Source organism: Stegastes partitus, unplaced genomic scaffold (genome assembly GCF_000690725.1).
Source record: "Stegastes partitus isolate 25-593 unplaced genomic scaffold, Stegastes_partitus-1.0.2 Scaffold420, whole genome shotgun sequence".
Classification (NCBI taxonomy): domain Eukaryota; kingdom Metazoa; phylum Chordata; class Actinopteri; family Pomacentridae; genus Stegastes; species Stegastes partitus.
In genome coordinates this window covers 123,247-138,524 of record NW_007578151.1, presented here as the reverse complement: position 1 = coordinate 138,524, position 15,278 = coordinate 123,247, and the positions used below count along the sequence as shown (strand labels likewise).

At 43.0% G+C, this 15,278-nt stretch overlaps 3 protein-coding genes across 6 annotated transcripts in view; 1 reads left to right on the top strand and 2 right to left on the bottom strand.

Annotated features, from left to right (window-relative positions):
* Window positions 1-170, top strand: part of LOC103360198 (trypsin-3-like) — a 1,801-nt gene extending 1,631 nt beyond the window's left edge. The window contains exon 4 of the mRNA XM_008285880.1: window positions 15-170. Coding sequence (XP_008284102.1) covers window positions 15-170 — 156 coding nt within the window. The remainder of the gene's footprint in view (window positions 1-14) is intronic.
* A 207-nt stretch (window positions 171-377) lies between these two features.
* On the bottom strand, window positions 378-8,152 carry LOC103360187 (zinc finger protein 184). Of its 3 annotated transcripts, none has more exons than XM_008285866.1 (2): window positions 7,896-8,152; window positions 378-4,822 (listed from the first exon to the last, which is right to left on the bottom strand). In XM_008285866.1, exon 2 carries the CDS (start codon window positions 4,763-4,765, stop codon window positions 1,334-1,336), a length of 3,432 nt encoding a protein of 1,143 aa, XP_008284088.1. In that variant the 5' UTR covers window positions 4,766-4,822; window positions 7,896-8,152; the 3' UTR covers window positions 378-1,333. The 3 variants fall into 3 exon arrangements, with proteins under 3 accessions (XP_008284088.1, XP_008284087.1, XP_008284086.1); XM_008285865.1 differs by lacking the exon at window positions 7,896-8,152 and adding an exon at window positions 7,777-7,845; XM_008285864.1 differs by lacking the exon at window positions 7,896-8,152 and adding an exon at window positions 5,636-6,271.
* Window positions 8,153-9,030: 878 nt separating this feature from the next.
* LOC103360188 (uncharacterized) lies at window positions 9,031-11,869 on the bottom strand. 2 transcript variants are annotated; one of them, XM_008285868.1, is made up of 2 exons: window positions 11,681-11,869; window positions 9,031-11,171 (listed from the first exon to the last, which is right to left on the bottom strand). In XM_008285868.1, exon 2 carries the CDS (start codon window positions 11,123-11,125, stop codon window positions 9,521-9,523), a length of 1,605 nt encoding a protein of 534 aa, XP_008284090.1. In that variant the 5' UTR covers window positions 11,126-11,171; window positions 11,681-11,869; the 3' UTR covers window positions 9,031-9,520. The 2 variants fall into 2 exon arrangements, with proteins under 2 accessions (XP_008284090.1, XP_008284089.1); XM_008285867.1 differs by having other exon boundaries at window positions 9,031-11,168.
* Between the last annotated feature and the right edge of the window lie 3,409 nt (window positions 11,870-15,278).

Sequence of the window (15,278 nt, the reverse complement as noted above, 5' to 3'; positions counted from 1 at the left end):
CCTTGTCTTTCCTCTGTCAGGGTGACTCTGGTGGCCCCGTGGTGTGCAATGGTCAGCTGCAGGGTGTGGTGTCCTGGGGTTACGGATGCGCTCAGAGGAACAAGCCTGGAGTGTACGCCAAGGTCTGCAACTACAACTCCTGGATCCGCAGCACCATGTCCTCCAACTAAAGTCACTGTACAGTCATTTGTTGTGAGACACTGAAGTGTGTAAACTTTCAATCCATAAATAAAAAAATGTCAACCTACTAACAATTTGACTTCTTGGCAAATCACCACACATTTCAGCAACAGCTAATTAATTTTCAGAATAAAAGCATGCTGGAGCAGCTCATGAATGCACAAATCTTAACTCTAAAAATCAAAAACACTCTTACATAGAAATACAAAAGTGACCTTTATTGTTTTTAAGACAAACTATAGCATAAAATGATATACAACAGAGCAAAGTGTCCGTCCAGGAAACAGCTTTTGAAATGTTGTTTTTTTTTCATGATCCCAATAAACTCAAGCCTGACGAGGATGAAATTCAGTCCACAATATGACAAACATGTGCAAAGCTCATATTCACTCTCAAAATGTAATTACAAAATACTGATACGAGTTTGAAATCAGTACACGTTGACTTCAGGGCAAGAAAACATCAGCATGATTTGAAGTTTGAAATCAAGATTCACAGTGGTCATACAGTAATTAGATACATCATGATGAGGTGGAAGTGTTTGAAATCTGCTGAATATCAATGACAGTAATGATTTTTATTAGACCAAAGTGACCTTTTCCACTCTGTCAATTCTGTCACACACAGAAATCAGTATATCTGTGAAATACAGATTGTAGTGGGATGCGGAGCAATAAGAATAGGCAAGGGATCAAGGGAACATTTTAGTGGCTATTTCATTTCCTCCAATGTCTCCAAATTAAACTCCTATTTTCCATTATTTGTTGTGTCATACAGTATCGTTTCTGCATTCATAAACAGGGTTTTAGCGCCAATTACATTATTCAAGGGCTGCTTCTCGACAGGCTGCAGTCCCCCACGGCACAATCCAGCTGAATCAAATTTAAACTTCTCCATCTACAGCTCTAGTGTTTCACTTGTAAGGAACGAAATCATAGAAACTAAAGGTTACATTAGTGGCTTCTACCTGAAACCTGCTTCCTAAACGCCATGAAAACAGATTCAAAAATTTCATGAAACACAAGTCAAATCATTTGAAGTTCTCCGGGTTTCTAACAGTGTTTTCATGCTGTGTAGTCTCGAGCGACAAGGAGCCCTCTGTTGAACGTAGTCGGAACACTGAAAAAGGTGCACCCTGTTTGAATTTAGGCTACTACACCTGACCTCTAGCATGCATCAAATAATGCTGATAAAGGTCTGAAATGGCTGAATATGCATTTCCACACACTGCGCACTGAAGACCGTCTGAAGAGGCTTCGTTTGAAATGCTGGCATTTTGTGTCATGTGTCTTTTTACAGTTCTTAAAGGTGTAATAGGCTTTCCAGGTGTGTTTTCACCTACTCTTTCATGACTGGTTTCTCTGTCTTCAGTCGAATATGTCCTGCTGGAATGATGCTGCAAAGAATTACCCAAATCAGGAGCCTGACTATGGACGAAAGTAACCATGGGTGCGAGAGGCGACTCTTGAGAGGCTGGATATTTGGATGAGAGGCTCAGAGGAGAGCCGTTTTCCTCAGACGGTGCACGTAAGGTTGATATAGTGTTGTTGGTGGAAGGGCTGAGTGTTTTCTTATTTGACTGTGCACTGTGATCAACTATGAATAAATCGAAATCCTTGCGTGTGTCTGTCGAGGAATGGCAGAGCTGGTGGCTGAACAGCAGGTCTAAAGTCTTAAAGCTGCATCTGCACTGCTCACACTGATAAGGCAGAAACACTTTCTTAGGTCTGACCTGCACCCACTGGAACTCCGGGTGCTCGCTCATGTGTTTTCTGTAAGGCTCCACGAACCGAAAACCCTGCCCGCACTGAGAGCAAGTGAAGCGGCCGCGTCTCTGGCGATGGATTCTCTGGTGATGCCACAGTTTTTTCCAGTTTCCTAGCGTCTTACCACAGCAGGCACAGGAGTAGCTTTGACCCGAGGCGTGCGTTAGCATGTGGGCCCTGAGCCGGCCCATGTGTCTGAACAGCCGCCCGCAGCTCGGACATAGATACTTCCTGGGGTCTGACCTGTTGTCTAGCTTGTTTAACTTTGACACGAGGTGCGAGTGGTGATGAGCCGGCATGACTGTAGACTGGAACGGCTTCGTTAAGTTCGCAGGGCGCTTCTTGTGGTTGGTTTGCGGCTCTTTTTTCTGTGGTGTGTAATTCGCAGCAGGGAGAGCAGCTGAATTGTTTCCTGATGAACACCTAAGTGCAGGCACGGAGTACTGAATTAATGACATGGTCTCCTCCTCCTTTATGACAAAGGTGGAGGAGGTTTGCTTTTCTACTTTACACTCACTGCGGTGGGTGATAAACTCAGACAGCACACCAAACAGCTTGTCGCAATACAAGCAGCGATAAAGCTTCGCGCCGGTGTGGTCTCTCATGTGGCTGTTGAACTCATGCAGATGGTCAAAAATGTTCTTGCAGATGTGGCAGGTGTACGTCAGCGAAGGCTTTACGCGTCTGTTGGGTTGTGAGCCGTCGCTGCTTCCCGAAGGTCTGCACGTGTGATTTTTCGCATTGCTATAATGTGTGAACGATTTTTCACAGCGCGTGCAGTTGTAACGCTTCACAGACCAGTGTGTCAGCTCGTGAACGCGGAGGAAATAGGCCTGACCAAAAGCTTTGCCACATATATCGCACTTGTAAGGCTTCTCTCCAGTGTGGACGCGGACGTGTCTGATGAGGGCGGACTGAAATGGGAACGTTTTACCGCAGTATTGGCAAACTTTTCTGTCTCTCTTCTCTACTTTCTGAACACCCTGCTTGTTTTCACTATCGCTGCCTCGGCTCCGTTTTTCAGACTTGTTGTTCTTGCTGTCCTGGTCCAGCTCTTGTGCGTGCATCTTCATATGAGAGGCGTACTCCGAGCAAGAGAATTTAATCTTGCAAAACGGGCATTTCTGATATATGTTGCTCTTCCTGTGCGTCTTGAGATGAAGATTTAAGTTGGAGTTTTTGCTGAAACCTTTGCCACATTCTTCGCATTTGAAAGGCCTTTCACCGGTATGAATGCGTTGATGGATGACGAACTGAGACAGGAATTTAAACGTACGACCACAGTAACCACATTTCAGTAGTGTTTTACCCCCTTTTTTCGTATAGATGATGTTTGGGTCGGAGCCGTCTTCCGTAACTGCGTCACCACACTCTGCTTTTTGTTCAGTGTCACCACTGGCTTCGTGGTTCTCTACAATCGGCTCTTTCGGTAACAAAACATTCGTTATTCTTCTCCTCCTCTTGCCGCCTCTCTTCCGCCTAAAAGTATTTTGCTGAGTGTTTGGAGCCTCTGACTTAACCGTGGCGTTGGCACTGTACTGAAAAGCTTTAGGAGTATTTGACTGTGACACAGGATTTAAATGATCCACCTCTATCTCTATATTCTCAGCTTTCACAGCAGGCAGGATCCCAACAGATTTAGGTGTTTGCTCAGATGACGTTACGATGTTTTTGGTAGAGTGCTCTGATTTCTGCAACTCTGCCTTTGTTGGAGATTTAGGGGTTTTGGACTGCGACTCCTCACTGCCATTCACATCTGCCGAATGCTTTATTTTATCATCATCAGTTGGAGTAGTGCTTATTAAGTTCAGACCCGCTACAGGAGTACCTTCAGGTTCTGTCTTGGTATTTCTTTGAGGTAATGCACCTTTCTTTAGTTGCGTCTGCTGCTCTTGTCCTTCTGCAGACGGCGAAGGGAGTTGATCGCCCTTTCCATCCCTATCAGTCCCTTGTTGGTCAGCGCACAGCTCCACCTGTTTATCTGTCTCTGCTTTCCCCTCGCAGTCTGTGTTGTTGCTCAACACCGGCAAGGCCTCCTGGGAATCATCCAGCTTGGACACCTTCGCCGGAACTTGTTGATCAATACGCAACCTAGTCCTTCTTCTTTTAACACCGGGAAAGTTGGGCGCTTCAGTTTGCTTTAGTTCTTCCGTGCTGTGCGATTCAGACTTTCCATCCTCTGTTGAGGGATGCTGCTGTCGTCTGCTCCTTAGCCTCCGTGCAGGGACGCTAATATTATTAGCATGAGGCAGAGCAGGGGGAGCAGGGGGAGCAGGAGCAACAGGCTTTGACATAGTGTTTTCAGAAGCTGTGACTTCAGGTCTTTTTGGCTGCCCTCTTCTTTTTCTTTGCCGCAAAGAGACGCCACCTTTTACTTGATCATCCGAGGAGGCAGCATGAGGACCAGACATCTCATTATGGGGTGAATCATGGATTAAGTGACCATCTACGGCGTTGTGCGAAACATCACTGTGGTTTTCTAAACAAGTTGGCAAAGGTATTGTGGTGCTGACCTCCTCGTGCTGAACCGCATCCTTACCAGCAGCATCCGGATCTGTTTTCTCGTCGGTCAACAGCTGGTCTGTTCTGCGACGCCGCCGACGTCTGCTGTGGACTTCTATGTGGCCGTCTGTTGTGGAGCTGCACACGCTCGCAGAAGTCATTTGAGACACTGCTTCCATCCCTACTTGCGACGACACGAGCTCGCTCTGTCTGCACTTTAATCCGCCTACTGTTTCAGAGCCGACATGGCCATCGGGCTCCAGGCGTCCAGATGAGTGGGACTCAGGGGCAGGTTGATTCAGTTCTGCTGCTTTCATTTCTCCTTCCCACCTGGAGTCTAGGTCTCCCTCACTGCATATACTAGCTTCAGGTATCTGTGGAAGAAAAAGATGCATTATTGTTGCTGCATTAATGGTTTTGTCTTAGCAGTCTCCTAAAATGACTAAATGAGCTGTCATGACAGAAGCATGCTTAATAAAGGAGTAATTGATACTACATATAGGTTGTCGCCTGAATTGGAAATACAATCTCATGCTTAAAAAACATTACATCTACATTCCTTATTATAAACATACATCTTGAACAAAACCATTATACAAATCAGAGTGGAATCAAACTGTATCTGTGTACATGTATACCAGGCAGCCTTGTCATATAAACATAGCATTATAATTTAATAGAGTCTTGATAAGTCAAACTTCAAATGATCCTGTATACAAGGGGGTCGACCGATCATCAGCCAAGCCGATTACTGGATCCATTATTCTGGATTTTTCCGAATGTCTGCAATTTTTAAGAGATTTGCAATAAAAATCTTCAAAAATGTGGCTCTAAATTAGCCACCTCTCTCGATCTGAAGTCAACACAAAAAGCACTGTCTGACTTATTCCATGTCACAAACGATAGCCTATCAACACTGAGGGATAAATGTTGAAAAGTCCTCTTGTAATTACACAATCTAAATTAAAAAGAGACATTTCAGCTAAATTTGGTATTGGTGTTTTTATTTTTAATTTGCAAAATCTGCAAATGTGTGACAGTTTCAAATACTGGGTCTCCTTGTTTAATATTGATTGATTAATATCGGCCCTAAAAAAAAAAAAAAACATACTGGTCGACCCCGACTGTATACTGTACAGGACAGCATAAATTGTGGGGTGACAGGTTATTTATCTCTTACTAGCTACCTGCTTGCAGTCCGAAGGCGCATGAATGGGACTGCGAGGATGAGGTGCCACAGAAGTTAACTCAGACACTGTATTTGGGTCACTGCTTCCTCTGCCGAAGGACATTTTACTCCCCATGTCAAGAGTCTGTGGATTAAACAGCGACAAGGAGGCTGTAACGCATAAAAATTGTGACGTGTAAAGCAAAGTGCTAGAATGCCTGGCTTGACTGTAAAAAATGATCCAGGCCTGAAAAAAATTTAAAATCGGAAGTCAACGGCATATTATGGCCGTTGGCACAATAACCTCCAAGTGGCTGGTTGCATTGTAGTTGTTTGAAGGTAATGAACATACCAATGCTTTCAGACGAAAGGACTGCTGTAAATAAAAAGTGGTTCATTTTATAAAAGGGTTTTTCCTGCATTGAGGAATTTCTGGTCTCCTCCAAAGAGGTTTTAATCAGCACCACGGGAACACTAGCCAAAATAATGAGAAGTGATGACAAATCTAGCAATTACTTTATTTATTTATACCAGTTTTATTGATTGGATTTCAACTTACTCAAGTGTAATTTACATTTTTGTTCAGCAAATGGTCAGAAAAAAACAGGAAAATGCATAGACTTCTTTCAAATACGGTTCGTTTTCGGATTAGAACTCGTTATGGTATTGATTAGGGGGCAGCACGATGTTCATGACACCTGACATTGCAATATTTTGTTTTTCTGCGATATATAATACAACATGAAAAAAAAAAATCATGAATTTTAACCACATGACTTGAATAACTATTTGGAAAGAATTGATCGTCCTCGAATGACTGGAGTGGTTTTTGTAAGTTCATCTGCATCAAAAACAGAAATTCTTTGGAAAAAGCCTCATATGATGCAACACTGGAGAAAGGGATCCAAAGTGATGCCATGGTGATTTAAATGGCCAAAGAAATTCATTTTGTTGCCTTGTGTGGTGGCTACAACTGCAAGACACTGCCAACACAGTACCTGCTGTTATATAAATCAGTACATTAATGCGACTATTGTGCATCGCAATGCTGATGCTGAAACGATATGCTGTGCTGCCCAACTGCATCGGCACTGCAATGTGTGCATGCACAATGGCTGCATTGTAGGAGATGCAATGTGAAATATGGAAAATTAACTGAAACACATCATGCTAGGACTTTGGGCACAAAAAGAAAACTTCCATGTTTCTCATTTTGTGCGATGACTCCACAAGAGACATCTGTCTCATTGAAACTTTTTGACATGCAGGTTTCACATGTGCACAGAAACATGAGTGAGAAACAGGAGGGAAAAACTGAAAAGGAAGAAAGAAGAATGCAAGAAGAAAGTTAATGCCAAGTGTGTGGAAATACGTCAGCTCCAGAAAGGATGCGCAACAACAGATACCCTGGAGGCAGTTTCTTGCAATTGCTGCTCTCACAAGAAGCAACACAACTAATACGTTTGACAGTTAATGACCAGTGCAAAATCAGCTCTGAATGCCATTCAAAGCAAAAGCGTTCTGCCAGTGATAAACCACACAGTAGCTTTTTTTTGAGCTTTTCTTAAAACTTATTTTCAATTTGTGATGCCTCATAATCACCTCAATCATTCCAGGATGGGTAATTCTTTCTAAATAGAGACAATTCCTATATTTTTTTTTAACACCACACCAATAAAAATCCCCTAATAATATGTACATCAGCAATTAAAACATAAATGCAACACTCAAGGAAGGGAGTGTTGTGCATAACAAATACATTTTGCTGATAATACTCACATTTACTTAAGTAAAGCTCCTCATGCAGGAGTTACTGAATACTTCCTGATTATAACAGATCACACTCGCAGAACCTGGACAACATGCACTTTGGTAGATGAGTGCAGCAGATGGAACCAATAAGGTAATAATTGTCTGGATGTGCAGCAGCTGCTAATGTCACTCCGCCTTTCATCTCCACTGCAGACACGTTTCATCTGATGGAGACTCTCTGTTGGTTTTTTCCACACACATTTAAGCCTTTTGAGACTCACTTTAGCGTGTAATTTCAAGCACCTATGACCCACCAGGCAGCTTCAGCATCCAGTTGTCATTAAAAGGCAACAATTAAAGTTAGGCGTTATCACTCGGTAGGCCACACAGCTAGCTATGGTTATTTACCGTTACAGGCCACATGGACTTCACTTCAATGTCAGCTCACTTTCTTGACAGATTATACAGCCCATTACTCGACACCGGCTACCGAATGTGACGGGTGGTAGTAAACACAAAGTGCTTGCCTGCGTGGGAGAGAGCCAGGACTGGTTTTCTGCGTAGCCATGCACTGACCGCGGCTCAGCTAGCTAGCAGAAGCTAACTCGAAGCCGTGGAAAAACTCCGCTGCTTCGCGGCTCCTTGGCACCTCTTACGTGGGGTTCATTTGTCCGGGAGCCGAGCCGCGGACGTGAAGCCCGGCCTTTTCTCTTCTTCCCCGGGCAGTTTGCAGAAATGCACCGCTCGGTTTACACGCACAAAAGCAGTCCGAAAAAGCGTCAATCACGCCGAGCGTACAGCAAGAGTACTTCAGGTGCGGTGGGAAATTTAGCGGATGTGGAAGTTTAAAAGTGAAAAATACGACACAAAAACAGCAAATCTTTGTCAGGGAGTGTATTGGGAATATATGAAAATCTAGCCACATGTGACAAATATTTACTTCTACATCTGCCCCCTTTTGCTAGTAGTTCTGCTGGTACAAGGAATATGATGCTAATGTTAGGCTACACTCACAGGCAGGACGTGAACGCCTCACGCACGCATTTGGATGACAGCCATGCATGTTTACCTCATCATCAATGGACTCACAACTGCACCTTGTTTTGGCTCTGAACTGGCCCCCTCTGCTGGTTGTCATTAACACAAGTTGACAATAAATATACCAGAAAAATAGAGAATTTAGAGGCAGTTAAAACTGTTGCATGTAACTGGTAAATTCACCGTGTTTGAGAGGGGCGCTGAAAATGTAAGATCAAGACAAGCACAATTAACTCTGAGGAGGGCTGTCAGCTTAAGTAGTAGAAATATGTCAAACTGAAAAAATAAAGAGTCATCATGTTTAATTTTTTAGCTCTCTGCCACTAAATCAAACACCCCACAACATACTGGTAACAAACTTGAAGACAAGCCTGTTTTCCAATCTTACCTAACCCTTAAGCTTTCCATTTTTCAAATCTTTTAAGATTTAATATCACTTATTTTACACACTTGTGCTATATTGTGATTCTATATACTTGTTTTTACTGCAGTAAGCTGTTCTATTATAAATACACTCCCATCAAGTAAAAAAAAAAGGCTCAAAGCACTACACAGTCACTTTATCACTTGACTAAACTGACATCATAATTTGCTGCATCAGCCCATGAATACACACACGCACGGTGAGTTTGAAAATATAGTTTAATACATAATATACTGAATTCTTAAAGTCTGACAAAGCTGGTAAGAACACACAAGGTATTGCAGCCAATTCCCACAGCTTCACAACACATTCTGATCATACTAAAAACATATTTAAAAAAAAACAAAAAAAACAAACAAAACTATTATACAATACCTGGTTGTCCCAGCGAACATTTTTCAAACGCGATTTACACCCTCTTTACCCGCTGCAGGAGCGACAACTTCAAACTCTTGGGAAGTCAATATTGAACTGTTTACTGTACTAACAAAAGAAATCCAGCCTAATTAAGATGCATGTTTGTTATCACTATTCATTCTACACTTGTCTATCTTTTAAAGTAGAAGCCAGGAAGCATTGTGTTCCTGTGCGATGAGCCAAGTAGATGCCATTCAGAGAGGGAGACTGCTGTCTCTATGCGCTTGGTCCATAAGTAACAAAAAGTGTGACATGCAAACTGGATGTGCCTCGTCAAGTGATGATAGGGACAGATGAGGTTACTTGGTAAATCATCTCAGCAGGTTTGTCTGGTCCGCTTTCAACAATGTAACAGTCATTGTCAATGTCCACATCTGTACTCCCATTGACTGGAACCACTGATGGCCCTTTGTCCAGGCCGACAGCCATGATGGGGTTCTTCCTGATGCTACCAGAAGATGGAAGCCCGAGTTTTCTCTGACCATTCATCTGAGCAGGATTTGGGCTCATCATCGGTGTCATCCTCTTAAGTTTGTAATGCTGTTTGCCACCTTGCACTTGCTGCGCCATAAACTCCTGTGCTTTGATACATTTGTGCCTCTGGAGCAGCTGCGGAGTTTCAAAAGCAATACGACAGACTCTGCACGGGAACCCCTTCGTCGCAGGGGATATCTGGGTAGGTTTGCTCAGTCCACCTAATGAAGAGTTTGTGTGCGTCTTTAACTGCACAGAAGGAGCGACAGAGAGCCTAGGACGGCCTTGGCTGAACATTCTAGCGACTGGACGCTGACTGGACACTGCACTGGGACTCCAATTCTTCAAATGAAAAGATGAAGCAGCATGAAGCCCCAGACTGTTATTGTATGGTCTGATATTCTGAATTTTCAACTGCTTGCTTGGGGTGATGTGAGCTGCATGACTGCCTGTCCTGGTTGCGTTGGGAATCTGGTTTTTCAGATGCAGGGGGGAAAAGACCTGAGGCCCATGGACACTCAGATTCTGTCTCCTATCTGCACTGGCGATATTTAGTGTCTTAAAATTCAGCGGTTTCGCAGTGATGAGTCTCAATTTGGTCGTGTTGTTGCGTGAGTTACAAACATGGAAGCGAGGCACTAACTTCTTGCTGGAGAGCAGCAGCCCACATCCTATACAGCCAGAAATTTTATCTGTGACATGTGAGCTCTGGTGGGAGATGACAGAGGTCTTTGTCATAAAACCCTGCCCACATTTACCACAGGTATATGGCTTTTTCCTGCTAAACATGCGCACCGTTTGTATTAATACAACTGGCTGATACAGTGTCCAAAGATCCACTGTAGGTGCACCTACACCTGCAAAAATATCCTGCATGTCTGTTGTTAAGGGGACAGGGTTTGAGAGCGAAGATGCTTGTGACATAGAGGGATGCAACTCAGGCACTTGTGAAATCTGCAAAGACTGCATGGGACCTTGTGACATATGAGCTGACGTATTGGGTACTTGAAGAACCGGCCTCATTGGCAACGAAACTGACGGTGCAATGTCCGATCTGGGCGTCTTCCAGACCACTTCGCCTTTCCGTAACCTTTTCAGCTGCTCCTCCTCTTCTCTGCGTTTCTCAATCCTGCGTTTCCTTATCGTTTCGTGGTCGAGCACTTGGTGGCCCGGTTCGTGCGTGGTGCTGTGCTCCAGCATGTCTCTGTATTCAGTGAACTCTGTGCCGCAGGAGCAGATGAAACTGGCGGAGGAGCACACGTGTTCCTCCAGGCATCTCCGATTTGCAAATATCTGCTCGCAGCTGAAGCAAAACTGTCCGGTGTTCATCAGGTCGGTGCTGAAGCCATCCACCAGGCCGTGTTTCTGTTTCTGCCTCCTTCTCTCCATGATGAGGCTGGGCATGGGTGTGTTCACTGCCGATGTGGAGCCCACTGGAGCACCTTTCCTGCTAATATAAAGAAGCTTCAGATTTGGTATAATCACAAACACAATATGAGTGAACTGAACAAATGCTATTGCTTAATGGTGTCTGATAGCAGGTGGTGCAGATGGGCTAAATGTGCTAGCAGCTATATGTGATGAAGGGACTGTATGCTAAGCGATGAAGGGGGGATTTCACTCTATTATGAAACATCACTTTTTGCTTCATTTGAACGATATTTGTTGTTTTCTAATGGCTGCTCCAAACTTTTAAACCAGCTAATGAACTCTTAACCTAATTATTAAGCATACACACCACGGGCTGTCAAAAACACCCTCCAGATTTATCCCACCAAACAACACGTCGACATAATCACCATAAAAATGTCTTTTACAGGTAGACATTGTCGAGAATGCTCTTAGTAGTCTAGTTGTACGTTCATTAACGATGCTATCTGAACGCGGGCTTGCCTTGCTACTAGCCTAGCATGCTAACGTCACCCAATGCTGCCCTAAAAGACAAAAACGTTCGCTCACCGTCACATGAAAATAAAAGCGCCGCCGCGTCAATATTCTCACATTTCCTCGGGAAAAAACGCAAAAATATCGTCCATTGTCGTGTCCAGAGACAGTCGCAGCCGGGCTCCGTCGCCGGTGTTTAGCAGGTAGCAGCTAGCCTGACAGCCACACCAAAAAAACAAGAGGAAGAGAAAAGAGCGGCTTCTTCCTCTGCGGATGGCGCACTTCTGCGGCACCACGTCCGGGTTTGGTTTCCTTATACTGACACCTATCTGCGGAGGCTCCAGCTCCGGCGTATCTGCAGGACCGCAGGCCGCAGCTTCAGGACCGCAGTGGCCGCGACAACCCACCCAATGGCCGGAGTGATGGAGAAGGTGCGGCCAAACTCCACCCAGACACTACGGTCTGTACAGGTACGTACAGTTACTCACCCAAATACTACTTTCTCTCCAAGAACGTTTGGTTTTACAAAGAATCTGTACGCGACTTCCTGTCCAAGTACTTATACATTTAAAGGTTTATTTCACCAAAACACTACTTTTTTAAGTCACACTATAGTTTTAAGGGTACATTTTTAGGTAATGATTCTTGTTTTAAAGGATGATTCCACCCAAATCACTACTTCCTGTCCAGGTCCTTATAGTTTTAAAGCTTATCTTACCAAAACACTACTTCCTAAGTCACACTGTGTAATTGTAAGGATAAATCCGAGCTCGTAATTCTTGTTTTAAAGGATTATTCCACCAAAACACTACTTTCTAAGTCTTACTGTATAGTTTCAGGGATAAATGCTTGCTCATAGTTCTTGTTTTAAAGGATTATTCCACCCAAAACACTACTTTTCTGTCCAACTAGTTATAATTTTAAAGGTTTATTTCACCCAACATAGTACTTGCTGGCAAACAAGTTCTGGTTTAAAGATTTATTCCACGTAAATATTACTTTTTAATTAACACGCTCTGGTTTTAAAAGGTTTATTCCATCCAAAATAGTAGTTTTGTCTAATTAATTAGAGTTTCAAAGGATTATTCCAACTTATTACTAGTTCTTTGCCAAGCACTTACATGTTTAAAGGTTTGTTCTGCCCAAATACAATTTTCTTGCATATTACTTAATTATTGTTATTTTCTTGTACTTTCTTTCTATGTTTTTGGATACTGCTGTTTACAATAATTTCCCAGGTCTGGGACAAATAAAGTATATTCTATTCTATTCTATTCTATTCTATTCTATTCTATTCTATTCTATTTTTGCTTCTTTCAGACATTTCCCTCCCCAACTAAGAAGCGTCTTCAGTTCTAACTGACTGATGAGGAGTCTCAGATATAAATCGTTGCCCCTGTAAGGCAAAGGCTGTGTTTCCTCATTTACTCACGTCATCTTTTCAATTTCTCATTTACCTATGTCGTCATTTGTCCACGTCATCTGCTCCGTTCATCATTTCCCTGTGTAGACATCAATTACTCGAGTACCATTTCTCATGTGTGGATGTCCTGATGGTGTAAACACACAAATGATGTCAATGTCTTAACTAACATGTGCGTTAACCACTCGCGCTCCCCAACACTCCAAAGACAAGCAGCCTGTGCAAAGGCATGATTTATGTCCATATAAGTTAATTATCAAGAAAACACACCACCACAAAAGCCTTTTTCAGGAGTAGAGGACATTGTCAGCAAGGTTCTAATAAGCCCTTTTAGATTATGTTCCAGTAGATGTTGGGAATTAAACAGCAGGAATTGGTTTGTGTGTTTCGTTTTACTGTAATCGTTATGGTTGAACTTCACCTCCTGCCAGATGTGTCCTGCTGGACCTCCGCCTGTCTGCCACCTATTTTAAAATACAATGAGGGTTTCTACAAACAAAAGCATGGCTCTGTCACAGGTTCTCCAATTTCACCCATTGTGTGCAATCTCTATATGGCAGAGCACTGAGCTCTTTCAAGGAAACAACACCCAGCTAGGTTTAGGTATGTGGACGACACCTGGGGCAAAATCAAAGCCTAAGAAGTAGAAGTTTTAGGGAGCATAACAACTCAGTGGACAGTGATATCTACTTAACAAGGGACAATAGAGGTACAATAAACTGCCTTTTTTTTTTTCTTGCAAGATTGAGGTTTACAGGAAACCTACTCACACAAACCGATGCCTTTTGTTTGACTCCCACCACCCACTGGAGCATAAACTGGGCTGAGACTGTAACTACCAAAGCAGAGGGAAACGCAAAAGGAGCACACTCACTTAAAAACACATGTGGTTTTCCCAAATGGGCCTCTATGAAGTCAGCAAAGACATCTGGGGAAAAAAAGCCCTACAGCAAACAAAGAATCAACAAGCGGAAGAACATTATCATCTCTTATGTAGCTGGAATGCCTGATTAACTTAAAAGGATTTTCTCGAAACACAGCATACAAGTTCACTTCAGTCCGAGCAACCGTCCGAGGCAAAAACACCCAACAAAACACCCTGAGGCTAAAACACCCAACACAATGTCAGCAGCATCGTATATCCAATGCAGCAAGGAAAGCACATACCTATATATAGGGAAGGCTGCTCCTTAGGACAACACCCAGCATCCCAAAGATAAGCTAGAGAACCTCAGGGCAGAAACATTTAAGACAGCTGGTTTAAACGCAGAGTGAAGGAAGCCATCTACTGTAAGCTGGAACAATCATCTCTAAAAAGAGGGGAAAAAAAATCTATGACCTCAATTAACAGCTACTTATAATGCAGTCTTGAGATCTCTCCCCAGAAAGTTTCACCATCATGAACATCTTGTGTCATCCCTGACCTGGCAGTTTCACACGTTGAGGCATGTGGCTGTTAAGTTGGGGGTCACAATATATCTCAGACTTCCCGTCAGTTAGAACTGAAGAACCCTCTTGAAAGGTGAAACATCTTCGAAAACTCTTAGGATCGCCAGGATCTAGATGCTTGAGAATCTACACTGACGTACTGCGGCAAACACTATTATATTAGCTTTTAAGCTCGCTGTGTCTTTGTTGCTATTAAACATACAAACATATCTGGATAAGGGCTATGCTAGGAAACATTTGGTATGAAATAAATCTCAAACAGGACATTGCCCTCCTCAGTGCACCCAGACGCCATCAATCAGTTGCTTTATACCCTCTGTCAACCAAGAGGGGCAAATAATTCTACTTGTTATAATCGATGATGCTTGCCTGTCCTTCTGTTCATCTCTAATTACAGAAACTGAATCTAAAAAAAAAAAAAAAAGTATGTTAAAAGTTCAAATGCAGAATAAACGGGTCAGCAGACAGTTTAAATGTATAGTCAGGGCTTATGTTTGCATCTTTGTTGTCTTCTCATCCAGATAAAAATGTATTCATTGAGTAGCTGCAGAGATGAGAAGTGCTAGTCCTATAAATAGATAGAGGTCTAGTCTTACAGAAGATATAGAAGTAAATTCTGGTCATGAACTTATCCACATGAAATACGTTGGTGCTGATTCTGACACATAAACATAAGCACTGTGAGTAAATTAACAAAACATGATGATGGATAATTGTGTTGCATTTTGTTGTACCGAGCCGGACCAGAGTTTCTAACATTTAGCGACCAGTTGAAGTGGGATCAGTATCTTACTGGTAATC

Bases quoted from the DNA above. Each gene is read 5' to 3' on its own strand.
- LOC103360188 (XM_008285868.1), bottom strand. From the start codon at position 11,125: ATGCCCAGCCTCATCATGGAGAGAAGGAGGCAGAAACAGAAACACGGC.
- LOC103360187 (XM_008285864.1), bottom strand. From the start codon at position 5,752: ATGGGGAGTAAAATGTCCTTCGGCAGAGGAAGCAGTGACCCAAATACA. The intron at 4,823-5,635 runs GTAGCTAGTAAG...TTTCTTCCACAG, and splicing joins CGCCTTCGGACTGCAAGCAG to ATACCTGAAGCTAGTATATG.